The 19,319-nt window shown below is 40.7% G+C and overlaps 2 protein-coding genes and 1 long non-coding RNA gene across 4 annotated transcripts; 1 reads left to right on the top strand and 2 right to left on the bottom strand.

Moving 5' to 3' along the window:
- Positions 1–1,053: 1,053 nt before the first annotated feature.
- Positions 1,054–3,605, top strand: LOC102715084 (pentatricopeptide repeat-containing protein At3g46790, chloroplastic). The gene has a single exon (XM_006646416.3). The coding sequence runs from the start codon at positions 1,174–1,176 to the stop codon at positions 3,142–3,144; it is 1,971 nt and encodes a 656-aa protein (XP_006646479.2). The 5' UTR covers positions 1,054–1,173; the 3' UTR covers positions 3,145–3,605.
- Positions 3,606–3,910: 305 nt separating this feature from the next.
- Positions 3,911–10,938, bottom strand: LOC102710073 (delta-1-pyrroline-5-carboxylate synthase 2). Of its 2 annotated transcripts, XR_001550029.2 has the most exons (22): positions 10,703–10,938; positions 10,001–10,072; positions 9,804–9,907; positions 9,603–9,705; positions 9,330–9,491; positions 8,931–9,208; positions 8,223–8,373; positions 7,542–7,706; positions 7,340–7,417; positions 7,156–7,245; positions 6,992–7,078; positions 6,811–6,897; positions 6,643–6,739; positions 6,417–6,520; positions 6,000–6,075; positions 5,022–5,172; positions 4,870–4,938; positions 4,710–4,776; positions 4,545–4,615; positions 4,313–4,392; positions 4,108–4,236; positions 3,911–4,007 (listed from the first exon to the last, which is right to left on the bottom strand). XR_001550029.2 is itself a non-coding variant. In XM_006644947.3 (21 exons), the coding sequence occupies exons 1-20, from the start codon at positions 10,805–10,807 to the stop codon at positions 4,314–4,316; spliced, it is 2,196 nt and encodes a 731-aa protein (XP_006645010.2). In that variant the 5' UTR covers positions 10,808–10,938; the 3' UTR covers positions 3,928–4,236; position 4,313. The 2 variants fall into 2 exon arrangements, 1 of the variants encoding a protein (XP_006645010.2); XM_006644947.3 differs by having other exon boundaries at positions 3,928–4,236.
- A 5,589-nt stretch (positions 10,939–16,527) lies between these two features.
- On the bottom strand, positions 16,528–19,142 carry LOC102709886. The gene is made up of 3 exons (XR_423062.3): positions 18,979–19,142; positions 17,724–17,796; positions 16,528–16,799 (listed from the first exon to the last, which is right to left on the bottom strand). It is a non-coding gene; the product is annotated as an uncharacterized LOC102709886 (long non-coding RNA).
- Between the last annotated feature and the right edge of the window lie 177 nt (positions 19,143–19,319).

Here is a 19,319-nt window from a genome sequence, read left to right as displayed (position 1 = left end):
TTGCCATCCACATGGCTCAGCTATTCGACTAGCTAAATGATCCTTATCATTTGGTAATATTAGCTAGCTAGAAGAACAACTCGCCATGCATGAATCACATCCCCTTAATCGATCTCCTCTAGTTCAACTCGATTTACCCATAATTATGGTGGAGGACGAAGGTTACGGGTGAAGGCACATGCGAGGTGTACTATTGGTCGATGAGGATGGCATACTCTCCAATGATGGTAGAGACGGTGGTAGGCATGTAGGATACTGAAAGCAAGAGGACGGATGTGGCGACCTAGATCTGGATAACAAGGCCCCTAGCGAAGGTGGTGGTGTAGGGGGGTTGTTGGAGTTGAAGGTGTCAATGTTATCGCCACCACCGTGTTTGCCTAAGCTTCACCGTGGACTCACATATATTGACCACCTTGTTCCCCGTACGGACACACGTTCCCATTGTCAAAGCTGATGAACCCTAATCTCCTTTTCTATTGATGTAACTTTAGATAGGAGAGAGACTAAAGAAAGGGAGTGGGAGGGGCCGAAGAAGATGGCATATGAAAGAGTAATACGTGTGGATTACAACCTACGATATTTTGAGAGTAGATATGAAATGACGGTCAACGCGCATGGGAAATATATAGATGAATATTTTTATTGAGCTAGCCAAAGTAGAAAGCCAAAATTAACAATACTACGGTGCTGCTACTCTTTAGAAAAAACAAGAAAAAGTTTAGAGCCCCATCTTCTATGAGAGACCACTATGATTTACCGTTGCACCGAGTGCTTACGTGTAAGTAGCCCGTTGGAAATGGCCTGTGGCAAGGTGCCGGTTCGTAGGCCCTCCCAGGTCTGTTTGGGAAGGGAACACCATGCAAGAAAGGCCCGACTCACCATTCCAGCCTTGGCAACAACCCATCGGCCCAAAAAAACTGCGAAAATTTCTCTCGAGGAGATCACACAGCCCATCGACGGTCGGCCTGTCACTACCACACAAAAATCCCGGAGAAAAGAGAAGAAAAAAAAATCCCCACGCTTCGGCTTCACCACCGCCGCGCGGCGCCTCCGCCTCACCGTCTCCTCCACTTCCATCCTCCCTGCCCGGAGCCCCGGAGTCGGAGCCTCCGACCGCGCCGCAGCGAAAAAAATATCCCATCACTCGCGCCCCGCCTCCGCCGCCGCCGCCCCATGTTCGCTCCCGCCCCGCCGCACGCCTCCCTCCTCCTCCACCTCTCCCACCCGGCGGTCGGGCCCAGGGCGCGCCCGAGGCTGACGCGCTCCAGGTGCCTGGCGTCGCTCTCGCCCGTACCGCCGCCCGCGAACGCGAACCACCTCGTCCAGACGCTCTGCGCCAGCGGCCGCCTCGCGCGCGCCGCGGAGCTCCTCCGGGGCCTCCCCGCGCCCACGCAGCGCACCTACGAGTCGGTCCTCCTCGCCGCCGCGCGAGCCGGGGACGCCGCGCTCGCGGCGGCCGTGCACCGGAGGCTCGAGTCGGACCCCGCCTTCCGCTCCGACCCGTTCCTCTCGACCCGCCTTATCGAAGCCTACGCGGCGCTCGGCGAGCTCCCGGCCGCACGCCAGGTGTTCGACGAGGCGCCCGTGAAGAGCATCTTCGTGTGGAACGCGTTGCTCAAGGCGCTCGCGCTCGCCGACCATGGCGACGAGGCCCTCGCACGCCTGGCCGACATGGGGAGGCTCCGCGTGCCCGTCGACAGCTACAGCTACGCGTACGGACTCAAGGCCTGCTTTGCCGCATCAGCGTCTCATGTACCGGCGTCGGCCCTCGTACGCGAGATACATGCACATGTTGTCCGCCGTGGTTACGGATTGCACACACATGTCGCCACCACTCTTGTTGACTGCTATGCAAAGCTTGGAATCGTCAGCTATGCTGAGAGCGTGTTTGCTACAATGCCAGAGAGGAATGTTGTGTCTTGGACTGCCATGATTGGGTGCTATGCCAAGAACGAGAGACCAGGTGATGCAATTTTGCTATTCCAGGAGATGATGGCTTCTGACGAAGACCTTGTACCCAATTCAATAACAATAGTAAGCATCTTACATGCTTGCGCTGGAGTGAACTCTCTCGGGCTGGGCAAACTATTGCATGCATATATCCTCCGGAGGGGTTTTGACACACTTGTTTCAGTGCTGAACGCATTGATGGCGATGTACATAAAATGTGGATGCCTTGAAGCTGGGCGGCGTATCTTCAATTCAATAGGACACCGGAAGGACGTTGTGTCATGGAATACACTCATATCTGGATATGGGATGCATGGATTTGGCCATGAAGCGGTTCAGGTGTTTGAGGTAATGACCCAAATGGGCGTTTCACCCAATATTATCACATTTATCAGTGTCCTTGGGGCTTGTAGCCATGCTGGACTAGTAGATGAGGGGAAAAGGCTGTTTGAGTCGATGGTGGATTATAATGTCACTCCTCGTGCAGAGCACTATGCCTGCATGGTAGACCTCCTTGGTCGTGCTGGGCATTTGGACGAAGCCGTTGAGCTCATACAGGGCATGCACATTAGACCGACTCCTCAAGTGTGGGGCTCACTTCTTGGAGCTTGCAGGATTCATCGCAACGTGGAATACGCAGAGATGGCTTGCTCACAACTCTTTGATCTCGAGCCTAGAAATGCTGGAAATTATGTACTTCTTGCTGATATATATGCTCGAGCTAAGTTGCATAGCCAAGTTGATGTGTTAAAGGATCTCCTTGAGGAGCATGCATTGGAGAAGCTGCCTGGATGCAGCTGGATAGAGGCGAAGAAGAAATTGCACATGTTTGTCTCTGTGGACAACAAGAATCCACAGGTTGAGGAGCTCCAAGCTCTGATAGGTGAGTTCGTGACACAGATGAAGAATGATGGCTATGTGCCTGACACAGGAGTTGTGCTGTATGATATTGAAGAAGAGGAGAAGGAGAAAATTTTGCTCGGCCATAGTGAGAAGCTGGCTGTTGCTTTTGGGCTTATCAACACTGGCAAGGGAGAAATCATCAGGATCTCCAAGAACCTCAGGCTATGTGAGGATTGTCATTCCGTCACCAAGTTCATCTCCAAATATACAGAGCGAGAGATTATTGTGAGGGATGTGAATCGGTTTCACCACTTCAGGGATGGAGTTTGTTCATGTGGGGATTATTGGTGAAGATGCTGCAGACTCTATTAATGTTTTCTGGAGCATACTGATTATACAGAATAACCACTGAAGATGTAGGAACTGTTGTATAGCCTAACATATTGATTAGACTAGCCATCGTGACTCAGTCTTTCAAGAGGTGCCTCAATTCCTCAAACGATTGCTGAGTCGTTCGTTTGCAGACAATTTTGATACATTTGTTATGGTGATGGTCTTGTGGATACCAGACATGGATATGTAATCATGTAATATCCCACCTAGTATTGACACTGATATGAGACTATCCATCATCTGTCATGGCTCTGATCTAGATCAGAGGTGGTGATCTGGAGGGAGGCCGGAATCTTCAGAAAAGGCAGAGGGTTCCTTTGTAATCTTTGTACATTCCTTGATCTAATATTAAGTTATTTTGGCCGGCTAATTGGCCGGCTCGGCAATGGTTAGAGCCTTGGAGGCCCCGAGTTGACATTGATATTCGTCTCATTATGAATGGTTAGAATTCTGAAGACGTGAAGTTCTGGTAATTTTTGTCCGGGTCTTATTTTGATTTTTGGGTTGCTCAACTACGAGGCTGTTCAATGAGCATGTCTTCGATTTCAGCAGCAGACAGAATAACAAATTGCATGTCGCTACGGTTGTTCAGCGTAATACTCTGTTTCGTGGTCTAGCCCCATTGCACTCATTTCCGCGAACTACCACATATCCACCGACGCGGCCGTTCAGAAAATGTTAGTACGTTGATGACACTTTCGTATGTGCATTCTATGGAAGAGGGTAGAGAGAGATTTGAGATGTTCATCTAAAGCCATCTAGCAATTTTAATTATTAGTACCGTAGACGTCAATGAAATCCAATGTAGTTACAGGAAGCTCCTACGACAAATGGCATAAATTATTCATGGTACAATGAATAAGGGGCACCATACAGATACTGCATAGCAACACATGGAACATAGTACTATTAAGTTTTGACCTTTGTCCTTCGTTACTTCCTGCTTTATGGCTCCATTGCGTGTCATGAAGAAAAGGATACGTCAGGAAGGAGCCCAGCGAGCATCTGCAAAAACTTGCTCTGCAACAGCTCCTTCGCCAGCTCATTTACCTGCAGCAAGAGATGTCCCCGAGGTTAGTAACCAGTAGTATACCTTCTTCCGAAATAAAAGAAGAATACAGCCTACCTCATTGCAAAGGGAGCTCCCTGTGGGTGTAAACAACTCCCTTGTCTCCGTTCACTACTTGTCCACTTCCTCGTAAAATGCTATATATAACGAAAAATCAATGCACACATCTGTTTAGTATGACAATAACATTTAGCTGAAAAAAATACTGCGTAACAAAATGCTAGATGTAGGAAACATCTTGTTCTTAATATTTGTTGGGCATGAAGAAAATATGGCACAAGACCCTTACCATCGAGTAGTTAGGAGTCCATCAACGCCAACAGGCCCCCGAGCATGTATGCGCCCTGTGCTTATGCCAACCTATTAAAAACATTTGAAAAAAAAAAGAAAAAAGAACTAGTTAATGAAAATGTTCAGGTTAGTATAAAGTAACAAAAAAAATTAAAGGACATACCTCAGCACCTAGACCAAAGCGAGCCCCATCGCAGAACCGTGTGCTTGCATTATGGAACACAGCAGCACTGTTGCAAATCAGAGAAAAACAAAGCCATTAATTAAGGTGTGCACTAAAAGTGGCAACCACAATAGCTGTGCAAAGGAAATTAGTTAAATACCTATCAACTTGCTGTAGAAAAGTCTCTGCTGCCATTCCATCAGTAGTGATAATGCAATCTGTGTGCGCACTGAAAAGACATTTAACACAATCAAAATTTGTTTCCCCAAAAAACCAAGTGAAGAGGATATCCTAAGGATAAAAACTGCATACCTTCCATAGCGATTTATATGGTCAATTGCTGACTGCACGTCATCAACAAATTCGAGGGTGCATGCCATTGAGTTATACTCATGATGAAATGAATCTACCTTTGGTACTTTCAATGTATCATGTGCAACAGGCCCACCATAGATAACTACTCCTGCAACATGACATCAATTAAAATCCATTAGTGCTCTTCTGATCCCCTTTGGCTAGGAATTAGGATTTGCACAAGAACTTGGTGTTTCAGAGTAGTTTTGTTTGATGAAAACTAATAAATGAGTAAATTCTATAATAATCTCTCTTGAGAAGCATTCAAAGTAATTAAGAACATCAAAAGTTTGATGTAAACTTGTAGAGCTACATAACTATCACTATTTTTTTCTAATAATAAAATATGCCCTCTTGTTTTTAATAGATGATGTCTTTAGACACACGTTTGTCCATCCGTCATTCTATAATCTTTTAAAAGAAGGCAATGTGGAAGTGGTGAATCTGTCACCCAACCTCTTATGTTGATTTTTTTACCAACTATTAAATATCATTTAATGTTAAAGACGATACTTCCACATATTATTAACATATATTATTTTATTTCAGCTCTAAAATACAAGTTTACCACGCAAAACCATCTATAGTGATGAAATTGTTGAAAAAAAATCTCATATTTAACTTGTTTCAAACAATACTAATAGGTGCATAGTTCATTTTTATCCATAGCAAAGCACAAGTATTTAGCTAGTATTAAAAATTACATAATTATTATTTATTTTATTGTGACTTGATTAATCATTAAAGGTACTTCATACTTAACTTACTTTTTTTTGCATAAACTTTGAATAAAGCGAATGGTCAAATTTATGTCAAAAAGCCAACGGCAGTACCACCTTTTGGCAAACATAGCTATTAACCATTTTTCCCAATAAAATAGCACCTTTTAGAAAAACACATGGTAAGATACAAATTGATGTTTAATGTGAGCTTTACCTTCCTTTTCAAGCTCCACCAATAAATCGTCAAGGCCTTCTGTCCTATTCAGATCTTTATGAACAAGTAATGTTTCCTGCACAAAATATAAACTTCCTTAAGGGTTTATTTAATTCTATATTCGGTGCTCAAATGATAAATTTTCCAATAAATAAATTGTGTGGACAAATATAGAAAATTAGACTTGAATAGAATGGTATCTCTCTCTCACACAGTAAACGGTTGCTTTTAGACAGAAGTTCAACACAGTACATCCTTGTAAGTTGGCATGAGCGGCCAGCAACGATGTAGAACGAGCACACAAATTTGTAATATGTATTTTTCAAGAAAATACAATAAATAGAGGGACATCGCCATATGAGAATTGAACATATTGAACACACAAATAAACTTTTAAATTTTAAATTAGAGAAGTACCATGGCATTACACGCTGCCGGATAATCAACCTTTGCATCCAATACAATACGTTTTGCCATATCCATGTCAGCTGATTTGTCAATATAAACATGGCAGATACCGTCTGTAGAAAAAACGAAAATACATTCATTCAGTGTACATCGAAATAAAAATAAAAATATTTTGCTTAAGATATTGCAAAATGAATAACCATAGACAGGAATTCAATGGCAAAAAATAGCTTACCAGCGTGACCAAGAACAGGAATCTTGGTCTCTGCTTTGATCTGGGAAACAAGCTTATTGCTACCTCTTGGAATTACAAGATCGATCACGTCATCAAGCTGCACAGTGTACTTCTGGTTTAAACACGATCTTTAGATTCATCATCCAAAGAATTACTTTACATACTCACCTTTAGCAAGTCAGCAATTTCATCTTTGTTTTTCACTAGACCAATAAGTTTTTTACCAACAGCTTCTGGAATTGCTCCCGTTATGATCTAACAAAGAAAAAGCAAATTGGTATTACTAAAGCTATTATATTATTCCTTCATTGATCATTACGAGTAAATCAGCTACTTAAGTGCGTAATACCTTATGCAGTATTGTATTTGATCTCATAGCTTCTTTTCCTCCCTTCAAAAGAAGACCATTTCCACTTCTGATTGCTAAAGATGCAATCTGTACAATGATACGTTAATATAATAAAAATGTTGGCTTCATAATACAGTTTCTTTCTTACTAAATATTTATTTTACCTGGACCAAGGCATCAGGACGAGACTCGAAAATAATCAGAAGAACACCCAAGGGGCAATATGTTTTTTCAAAAACAAGATCTTTAGCAACCTACAAAATAAGAACCTCATTTGTTACAAATCTGAGCAATTACCATTGTAATTATTGCTTTGTAAGATTTCAGAATAGGGTATATTGCATTCACCTCTGTTCTTTTCAATGTATGGGAAATAGGATCCTCCATATCAGCAATTGCACGAATTGATCCCGCAAGGCTCATTATCTTTGAATAGATAATATAGTGGGGCCATTTCATACCACATCCAAGAACCAATTAAATAAATAGTGAACATTTCATAAAAATAAAAATGGTACTGCTCAGAAGATGAAACATATATTTGGCCTACCTTTCCTGGTTTTATGGTCATCCGAGCAAGCAAAGGTTTATCATAGCCTAAATCTTGTGCCACAGCCAGATCAGCTTGGTTCTCGGATCTAATTAAATCTTCATTTGCTTCTAGAGCATCAGCGATGTCTAGCAAAATCTTCTTACGCTCCTCAGATGACAATTTCTATTTAGTGAACATACGCAAGTATGCAACACGAGTAAATTAGCAGGGGCGGCAAGAAAACAAACTATATTGATCTGAGAAATCTTATGATCTTTGAAAAAAGTAAATAGAGGCACCAAATTTTTATACTAGATTATTATAATGTATTTGTGCATTGTAACAGACTCATACAATTGATAATGGGTTGCACAGGCCCATTTCTTAACAAGCCAGATGTTTTTTTTTTCCTGAGTTTTGTGAAAACGATGGGTTTTGTATGACGTGAGGTGAGGAAGATGACAAACGACACTGCCTTTAAGTAGTATAAAAATATCTCCCAGTTACTTCTAAGGACAGTAAAAGACCTCTATTGATATTACAAACTTTCCGTAGATGTTTATACTACTTAAAAATATGACATTTTTGGGTATAAACCTATAATATGACAAAACAGAAAAAAATAAAAATCTGATTATTTCTGAAGTTATTGCTTGAACGCCTGATTCTTTCAGAAAAGAAAATGAAAGGAAAGAATACCTGTAGATGTCTTGAGCAATCTCTTGCAGCAACTGCCATCTCACGGGCAGTTACTTCCCTGGAACAATCCCACTGACTTGCTTCTTTATGAAAAAGCGTACCAATTTTCTCTCCTCGAATGACCTTTATAATGCTATCGATTGCAAATCCACTTCATGGACAATAACAAAAATAGTTAGAAAGCAGAGGTGAAGCACAAGACTGCTGTTGGGAGAATTTATAGGAACCAAAATACACATCAAGTTTTCATATTTACTGAAAAGAGAAAGCCCGATATTTAATAATAAACACTAAATGTGGAAACTAAAAAAAATGCATCACTATTGAACACTTTCTACTACAGGAGTCTCGTACTAGTGGTTGATAGAGCACCAAGGTTTAAAGCGGCTCACATCGAATTATCTAATGCAAAATTGTGATGCATGTATTCTCCAATCTCCACTATTATTCTTAGTCAATTGCTTTTGAAATGTCAAAATGTTATAGTATGAGTCAATGTACGTATAAGCACTATGTACAAATATAAGTATATAACACCTGTCAGTCAGACAGTGCGACTCGTACTAATAAGTAGAACATATAATTCTTACAAATGGAAAATAATATAGATTGCTGATGCACTGGCCATATATTATCTTGTAGAAATATTTTTTTCTTGTACATATGGGCTAAAATTCATGCTATGAAACAAGGCAACGATTTACTCACCTTGCAATTACAGCAGGTATGCCATTTGATGCAGCAGTAACAGCAGCTGCTACTTTAGCTTGCATTCCACCTCTTCCCACACGAGATTTCTCCCCAAAGCTAATTAACTTCTCATGTTGTTCATGGACGTATGTGTGGATAATCTTTGATTGAGGATCGCTAGGTGGACCGCTGTAGAGTCCCTCCACATCACTAAGCATGATAAGGAGATCTGCTTTAAGTTCCTGCGCTAACAGTCTGGCCAAACTGTCGTTATCCCAGAATATGCCCGATGAATCCTACACATTGTTGATCGTTATAGTCAGTGAAGTGCAAAAGGTCAGTGTCATCGTTATGGAATTTGGAATACATAGCTATCACTAAAGCTCCCAGCGCACAAATCACACTACAAAAGCACACCTCGTATGGTTGTCTCCTAGTACTGATGGCGTCATTCTCATTAAATACTGGTATAACTTTGAGATCCAGTAGAGAGTCCACAGTCTCGCGAAGCTGGTTCCCAAAACTTGGGTCCAGAAAATCACGATCCGTGACAAGAAGTTGAGACGATGTCACGTCAAGCTGCAACAAAAGAGGTATGTCGTCATTAACATTATGGCACAAAAATACTCTTTAGAGCAGCACGCATATCCTAATGCTATACAAAAGTCCATCAGGAATAGCAAACCGCACTTGACTAAATAGCGTGTCATAGATTGCCATCAGTCCACTCTGACCGACGGCGGCGCAGGCCTTCCCATCCATGTCCGTCTGTGGGTTCTGCAGATCAGCGAAACTGCAAAGCAAGAAGAAAGATCAGAAATGAATGGTACTACAACAAAGCTACCGGACACCAGAAAACTGTTTACTGTTCAGAGCCAAACTGTCTACAACCTGCTGTTGATAAGCTTCCGGTATTTGAGCCTCTGCCTCCCAACACCAACAGCACCAGAAGTAACCAGAATCACCTCGTAACCCTCAAAATTCAGCTGCTTCACCTGGAAAATTGTTGCACCAATTAACTGACACTGTTTGGCACAAGATAAGTTTGGTCAGAGCACATAGCCTCTCATAAAAATTAAAAATTTTACCTGTTCACACAGAGATCCTAGCCTGCCCATAGCCAACCGCCCATTCGGACCAGTGACAACAGCGGTGCCAACCTGGAGATACAGTAGTAGTAATAAGTAAAAACAGATATTTCGAGAAAAAAATTAATATCCTTCCTTAGAGAGTGGTACTAATGAATGGTAAGTAGTTAAACCTAAAAACATAGTAGTGATTTGTAAAGATTAAAAAAGGCAAATCACAGGTGACAGCACGCTACACATCGTAATGGCGCTCATGAAAAATCCTAAAAATAACTATTATAGTACTATTGCTGTTCTGCATGTGGTCTCGCGTTGCATGGATGAATCAATCCCAAGAACACGCGCACAGATAGATTGAAACCAATCCTTTGGAGCACATCTGCTTTTAGTTTCAAAAAAAGAAAAAAAAGAGAGAGAGAAATCTATTGCAGTTCTCAAAGCCAATTTTCAGGTTCTCCTTCGCCGCAAACACATGCATGCAATCAGATCGAAATAGTCTAGAGTTTCACCGACCACAGATCGCGCAAACTCGTAATATCACCCAAAAACCAGACAAACAACTTCAAAAAAGAAAAGAAAACGACAGCGCAGGTTTCACAGAAGGCGCGAGGCCAGTTTGCACGCCGCCGCGCCCGATGAGATCGCCATCTCGCGCAGCATCGACGTCCTCTCCACCGTACGCCGCGTCGCCGCCTCACTCACCTTGATGATGATACGCTTCACGTCCTTGACGAAGCCGCGGGTGGAGTCGGTGTTCTCCACGACCGCCGCCGCTGCCGCCCCGCCGCCGATCCCTCCCCTCCCCATCCTCTTCCTCACCTCACCTCACCTCACGCTCCTCCTCCTCCTCTTCGTCCGCGGCGGTTCGCGACCGCGAGGCGGGCGGACTGGATTGGATTTAAGAGGGGGAACGCGGCAACAAGTGGCGTGGAAGCGCGCGAGATACGCGGGGGCGTGGGGAGACCGGGATAGAGGGAGGAGGCCATCGCCACCCGGTCCGTTTTAAAAGGGGCGCGGCGTCCCGTCGCGTAGCGTTGGATACGTGTGCGTGTGGCGCGATCCCGCCGCGGGGATGGATCGTCTGCGGCGAGCGGAGCCCGTGACGCCCCGTAACGATCGCCGAACCGCCAACGGCGGCTTTCCACCTCGGCTGGCTCCCGCATGTGTGGAATCAGCGGTTGCTACCAAAAATATCGATCAGCATCTTTACGTGCCGCTAGTCGGCCCCCAGCTCACCCAGGGCCCAGGAGCAGTATAATCGCTGATTTTATACATGGGTAAACTAAATTAGAAAAAAAATTTCTATAAGTTAGACTTTTTAGTTTTACTGTGCTACTGATTTAAAGACATAAAAATATATTGATATATGGATAAATCTAAATAAACTTAAAAAAGTCTTATAATATGTATCGGATGGAGTAAAGATAAAATGCTTAAAAACTAATAATGCGATATCATCAAAATCCTTAACTTCTTCCTACAACTTTTACGTGTAAATCATTCTAATTCTATATAATTTGAAACATAATTTACACATACAAGTTAACATACAACATGATACCATGAGTACTTTATTTTAAAAACATAGTTATATATATAATCAGATTGATAAACCATACGAGTAGATAGTTACTTTTTTCTTTTATCTTTTTTTCCGTCCCCTCTCATTCTTCATGGAAATCCAGAGGTAGGGAAGCTGGACTCCCCACATCTCTTACGTTGAATCCCTCTCTAATTGTACTAATAGAGTGTTAGTCGTTCCTATACGAATTTTTTTTATTTTTTAAACATTTGTAATAAATACATTTATTACTAAATTTTAGAGAAAAATATTTTTATCGTATGAATTTTTTGGCCACATCAGTGTTGGTGGCGTAGCAAGACAACAGACAACGCTGCCACGTAAACTGATTGGCGTGATAGTCTCGTCATGCCAGTGATGACAAGTCACCGACACGCCCAAAATGTTCATACGGTGGAAAATTTTCTCCACGAGGCATAGTAATAAAATTATTTATTGAAAATGTTTAAAAACATTAAAAAAATACGTTTCTACAGCTGGAGATCGAATAACCTCATGTTAGAAGTTATTTCGTGATGCTTTTGCTAACGTGGACACTGACAAGTCGCATGTTCTACATAAACACACTTGTCTTCGCTCCATCCATCCTCTCCATTGCTCAGGTCTGTCGCCACCCCTCTCTGATTCTCACCCGCACACGCACATGTGCACCATCAGTAACAGAGGATCAAACGTTCCACACGCTGCTGCACTCAAGTATCGTTTGGGAGCATACGTGTCACGTAGGAGTGCTTCATCTGATTGACCATGGGGGACGTGACGACGTGTGGTGCTGGTTGTCTCCACAATGCAGTCATTAGCACATAACATGCACTTCCCACAAAAAATTAATATTCCCTCCGTCATGTTATTATTTTTCTTCAGGTGTATTTAACCATTTGATTTATTTAAAAATCATGTGCAACTATATTATATGATATAACTTATAATTAAAATATATTTTGTAATATAATCGAATCATAATAAAACAAATAATAATCATGTAATTTTTAAAATAATATAGCTAATAAAATATATACCTATTAAAATACGGAGAGTGTAAATAACATTTCTCGGGGCATTTTAATTTTAGGGGACAACGGGAGTCGAATACACCCACTCGCTTCACAACACACGTGTTGCACGCTAAATATTGTGTTTAAAGCACGTGTCATTGTGTATCATTCTTGGCTGATATTAACCTGAAGATTAATCCCAAAGGAAATGAGCTTTTGTAAATTTATCATTGGTTTATTTTGATGGTAAAAATGCCACTAGAATGACACTTTTAGTAGTATTTATGTAATTTTCTAATTGTAGTTTTATAATAATATTTTAAACCAGCGACAAATTTATAAATATCTCAAAGAAATATAAAAGGGTCTACAAAATCAAACATCCTTAGAGTGCCTTGGACTACCATCGTGGTAAGAGGCAGTGGAGGCTTCTTTACTATATTTTCTTAAAATTTCATATCAAAAATCAATAGAAAAATGGGCTAAAGTTTTATCTAGTTCATTCAAGTCCCTCTAGTATCATTTACTATTACTATCCACCACTACTTATTGTTGATAGTCTCCAACTTTTAAGCTATCGCAAAAATAATATACATAATAGAACGTAAATAAGATATCTCAACCTAGTCATCCTATAGCCAGTCTATCCCTATTCCTTGCAATTTGTTAAGTTTACGAATCTAGATAACATATGTTTCTAAGTCTAAGTATCGTCCCTATATTTTACTTAAAAAAAGCTACAGCTGATGTTTTTGTTACAGGAATATAAGTAGGTGGACATGCAGCTGCTGTTACACACGTACCAATTGTTTTTTAAAGACTTGATAGCTTTTCATGTGATTGGGTTGTTGCCTTGTGTTCACCAGATGTAAATGATGCTGCCCCACATGCACAGATGCACTTCACATTGAAGGCTCCCAGTTCATATATACGACATCTTACTAGATGAGAGCGGAGAGCATGAGACAATAGAGATCACAATGAATATTAATATCGTGTTTGCACACTGCAATACATGTGCGGTGCAGACCACCTGTCCAAGTGTTAAATTTTTGAACCTAATTAATCTATCATTAGCACATGTAGATTACGGTAACACTTATAACTAATCATGCACTAACTAATCATGCACTTTTGAGACACTAACCTAATTTATGAAGATATGATATGATACCTTACTGTTTTACATGATACCTTGAGTTATCATGTGGTACTACATGGATGTGTCCTCCCCCCACCCATTATTCATAGCTTTTTTCCTCACATCTACGCACACATTTACCGAACTACTAAAGTTTATATTTGAAAGTTCATCATCCTATCATTCTAAAATATTTTTTAAAATTTTATAGTAGCTAATTCCATCATTTACAGTTTTGCACCATTAAATAACTATAACAAAAATCAGAATCTTTCATCTCTGGCTAAAAAGGAACACAACCAATATATAATATATCATGTGGTTCCTAGGATGTTTTACATAATACTTATAGGTATAATAAAGAGTATCACCAAAGCGTTGACAAGATTTTCAGGGTCCTTTGGAGTGTAGGGTTCTCAAAACACAATAATAATAATAATAATAAGTACATGACCGAAGTTGCCTATCAACCCAAATCCTATGGATAAGAGAAACACATGAAAGCTACAAGAATAACCATTTAAATCAAGCGCATAAAAAAATCAGGAACTAGAGGAGAGATATAGACACAAATATATTTCAAGATAAAAGAAATATGATTGAAATGGAGAAAAAAAGATGAAAAGTAAATTGCTCAACCAAGGTTGCCCCAAATATCCATGGAGCTGTGCATCGATCGGGGGCACGTCACCCGGAGATGTGGCCCATGTTATGTTCCACATTTCCAAAGTACCGTAAGTTAACACCGCCTATTTGATAGACTTGTTTATCTTTTGTGATAATTGTTGTTCTTCGTGTTAAAAATTACGAACTTGTTTTATTTGGCTTCATAAATTTGCTTTGCCCCTAATCGGCAGGTCGTGTCACTAGCTGTCATTTAGCTCAATGCAAACGAATAAATGATGATGGGTACATTATAATCACTTTATCATATTGCCCATTAGTTGTGACCAACTAAAAGTGCATTAGATAAGAGTACGTGGTAGATGGTGATGCTACACATTGCTACTCAACATGCGGTGTTCCACTTGAACCAAGGTGCAACGTAAGTGCACACCAATGTAGGAATAGTTACAAAAGGTTGTTCCAGTCCATTGGTTGCATTCTAATCCAATTATGGTTTGGATCTTCACTAGCACATTTTTAAAGCTCCTGAACAACTTGTTTTGTGCAAAAAATTTCTATGTATAAAAGTTTCATATCTAATCCTTCTAAAACATGCTTTCATAGTAGTTAATTTAGTTATTTATAGAGTCAAATAGTTATCTAGAAATACAATAATGATTCTTCAATCATTTAATCTCAGTTATCTTACACATCACTATCGAGGGAGAAACCAATGATGATTGCTGCAAAAGAGCTATTTAGCGAATGTTCGTGCATCACAACCCCGCGCGGATGCTCATTATTTTTTTGGCATAAGTTTGGTTTTAATTTTTAAAAAGTTTATATGTAAAAATATATACCATCAATGTTTATATACAAAGTTCAGACTAGGATGCAGTTTCCGATTTAAAATCCATTTAGTTATATATCTATATTAAAATTTTATATGTATAAAGTTTATATATTTAAAATTTATATACTTAAAGTTTATATGTGTAAAATTTATATTTGGTTAAAGTTTATATGTGAACACTTAAACAGGATGTTAACGTGGATGGTCTCGCGGCGAACGGAATGTAAGAGCAGGTATAATAGCAGGTCATAAGCCAGCTATAAGCATATTTTAAAGAGATAAGAGGGAAGAGAGAAGAGATGTGAGCTACTAATTTGTAGTTAGCTGCACACGGGCTCCAAGACAAAAAATATATATGATACGTGGGACCATATATTGATGTTTTATAGATAACTATTATATACATTGGCTATTAGGTTGACTATAGATAAATTGAAGCTAATAGTTGGCTATACTAATGAAGTTGCTCTAACGGGACGGTCAGAAACGGGGCAGGTCTAATGCGCGCGCGGGCGCTCGCCCCCCGCGTGCGCGATCGGATTTGCGTCAGTACGTTACGTACTCTCTCCCTTATCTCTCTTTATATATATATATATATATATATATATATATATATATATATATATATATATATATATATATATATATATATATATATACACACTAGAATTTTTCACTCATCTACTGCTAACAAAATTCATCCACATCCACTCCCTTTTTAGTAAACAAATCTGTCAATTTGTACATGTGGTTTATTTTTTTTTCACTCGTTGCAACGCACGGGCATTTTGCTAGTATATATATACACACATGTATTTATGCAAAAAACTTTATACACGTAAACTTTATATACATAAATTTTATACATGCAAACTTTATATATATATATATATATATACACATGTATTTATACATGTAAACTTTATACCCATAAACTTTAGGCATATAAACTTTATTCCTAAACTTTAGACATATAAACTATGCACATAAACTTTAGGCATGTAAACTTTATACACGTAAAGGAAAAAAAAGGGAGAGAATGAAGTTCAAAATGGGCCTGTTGTTTTATCAAAGTCCTAGAAGAGACGCAGCCCAAAAGGCCCACTAAAAATCGGGCCCAGTAAGGGCTCGTTCGGTTGTCTCATTTTCAATCCGGCCATGTTTTCAATCCGGGCCAGGTTTGAATCAATCCAGCTGATTTCACTAGAAGCCTGAAATCACAAGCCTGATTGTTACAGAAGTGGAGCTGCACTTCTTCATATTAGCCATTAGTGCTAATTAGTTAACAGCCCAGAGAATAATGGAACATATGCATACATGGGCAGTGCAAATCAAAATGACTCGATAGTCTACATCTAATCGATAATTCTTTCCTCCAAACAAGCTCAATGAGCTAATGGTATGCTCTGATCACTTTAAAAAATAAGTTGTGTAAGTTCTTTTCAAGATCACAAACTATTACAACCATATCACAATGTTGCCATCAGAAGATCATAACCGTTACAACCATATCACAATGCTGCCATAAGATCACTGAACCAGTCCACACCTACAAACAGTGCAAATTGACTTCTTTTGAAGAGTAGAGCACAGCCAATGATGTCTAGAATCCAATCATTGATCTACACATAATAAAGAGCATGTGATTTAGTAGTTGATTGGGACTCAGTTATAACTTAAGCATTTATTCCAGAATTTAGAATGAACAGAAAACTTGGTGTTAGGCCCCCAATTAATCAAGCATTATGATCATCATACAGATGAAGAGACAAAAGTGCAGAAGTGTGACAACATCAAGCTTTCTAAAATATCATACTGATGAGATTCAGAGTTAGCAACATTCAGCTTTAAAGCACCTATGGCCTGCTATTGCATGCATCTGCATGATAATTGTGTTTTAAGTACTTTATTTAATTGCCCATAATTGGTTTATGTGGTGGTGAAATGTATCATTGCTGTGATGAAATTGGATTTGGAGTTGCTCATAGGAAGAGTTATGACTGAGCATCCAAAGAAAGAATCCAAGTTTCTCCTCGATCTTGATTCTCATATCAAGGACAAGTTCATTCCTTCGAAGGTAATCAGCCAAATAATTGAAGATCCAAGGTTCCATCCGAAAAGCTACCAAACAGTTCTTCATGTGTCCTTGGAGCAACCGACGGACCTCCTTCTCACCCGATACCTTTCGGCTATGACGTTGTTGCTTTTCCCCTCCTCGGTTAGATCCCAAAAGAGAAAGAGCAGGGAAAAGAAAGAGCATCATGTCGTCGTCCTCCTCATCCTCCCTTCTCTTTCTAACATGGTCTCTCAAAGTAATATTCATTGGATTACTATATACCAAAAGAACATGGCAGTCATATATTTATTGAAGAACATGGTAGCCATATAGAACAGTAATTGACAATGAATTCAGCTTAACAAAATTGATAACCAATACAACCATTATCTAATCAGTCATTCACAGGAACCAAAATATATCCAAAATAATCAACATTCATAATTAAGAGAGAGAGATAGGGGGAGAGAGCAACAAACTACTAAAGTACCTTCCGGAGTCAAAACAAAGTCCTAGGAAGGAGGTGGCTCGTCTTCACCAATCCTAGGAACTGCTGGTACAATCTGAAAAAAGCACAAAGTAACTAGAAATTAGGAAATGCACAATAATATTTATGAATTATTAGCAGATCAATGGATGGATATTTTTTTATATACTGAACTAATGTATATTTAATAGAACCAGCGATATATACAGTATGATATCGTAGAATCAGTAATAGGAATCCATCAATCAATCTAAATTAGTAGTATTACTTCTCTTACTGGATTCTATAGTTTTGTAAGGCACAACAAAAATTTTTGAGATGGAGTAGCTAGTATATATTTTAGTTGTATTGCATATAGGAGACATGAAGCGTTATATAAACCAAAAGGAGTGCAAAAATGTCATGCCTCACTAAACTACAGAAAGAATTTATCTCAGTTAAACCCATTCAATTCATCTTTGCTAAACCCATTCAATTGAATTGACCTAATTACTCCCTTGCGCTGTAACACCCCAGCTCGTCCTGTATAAAACCGGGCACTTCCATGCATCTACAAAACACAGGATTACTCTGTATAAAACCGAGCACTTCAATTCAATAATGCATGTCACAGTCTTCCAATTTCTTGCTCGCTAAAAGAAAAAAAAACATAGCCATTTGATTTGCAGCTAGCTGTCTGGTTACCAAAAAAGTGGTCGATCAGGAAAACTTAACCCTGATAGACGTTAGACAAAACTTATATGGAATACAAGAATTCTTTTCCGTAGACACGAAGAAAAATCACAAGAAGCAATCAGATGCAGGAGGAAAAATCACAAGAAGCAATCAGATGCAGGCTCATGCTCAAACTAATTAATCAGTTAACTAATAAGCTCGACCATGAATCACGCACAAGAGCTAGGTAATTAAGGTAATAGGTGATGATGCGTGGGAGGAGGCGAAGGGCGGAGAAGACGATGGCAGCAGGTGCAGGAGAAGCGCTTCTTGTTGCGGAGGCAGATCGGCAGGCACAGGATCCGCCGCGCCTTCTCCACCTCCGTTGCCACCACCGCGCCGCCGCACCGCGGCCACGACCCGGGCGCCTTCCACGACTCCATCTCCCTCTCCTCCTGGGTGAGCAGCTGCTCCTGCTCGCGCCCTTCTCCTCCACCTCCCCCTCCCCCTCCCCCTCCCCCTCCGCTCCCGGAGCTCCTCCACCAAGAACCCTAGCGTTGACGTAAACCCTAGCTAGCGCTGGATGGGAAGACAGAGAAGTTACCGGCGAGAAGGACGTCGGATGGGAAGAGGTCGTCGTCGCCGTCGCCGTCGGTGAGCAGCCGCGCTGTCTCCTCGCATCGCCGGCCGCGTCGTCTCCTCGCGTCGCAGGCCGCACGCCGCCGCCTCGCGTGGATTGGAGCCAGAAGGTCGGAGGTGTGGATCCGATCCGAGCTAGAAACAAAGGGAACGAGGCCGAAACGGGCCCGTTTTCAATCCGAGCAAGCCAAAACGAACGACGCTTTTAGGCCAGGCCGGATTTAAAAACGGGCCACTTTGTTCCGGCCGGAACAAAGGCCGTTCCGGGCCGTTCCGGGCCGTTCCAGCCCTTAGCGAACAAGCCCT

Source organism: Oryza brachyantha, chromosome 1 (assembly GCF_000231095.2).
Source record: "Oryza brachyantha chromosome 1, ObraRS2, whole genome shotgun sequence".
NCBI lineage: Eukaryota > Viridiplantae > Streptophyta > Magnoliopsida > Poales > Poaceae > Oryza > Oryza brachyantha.
This window is presented reverse-complemented; position numbering and strand designations above follow the sequence as displayed.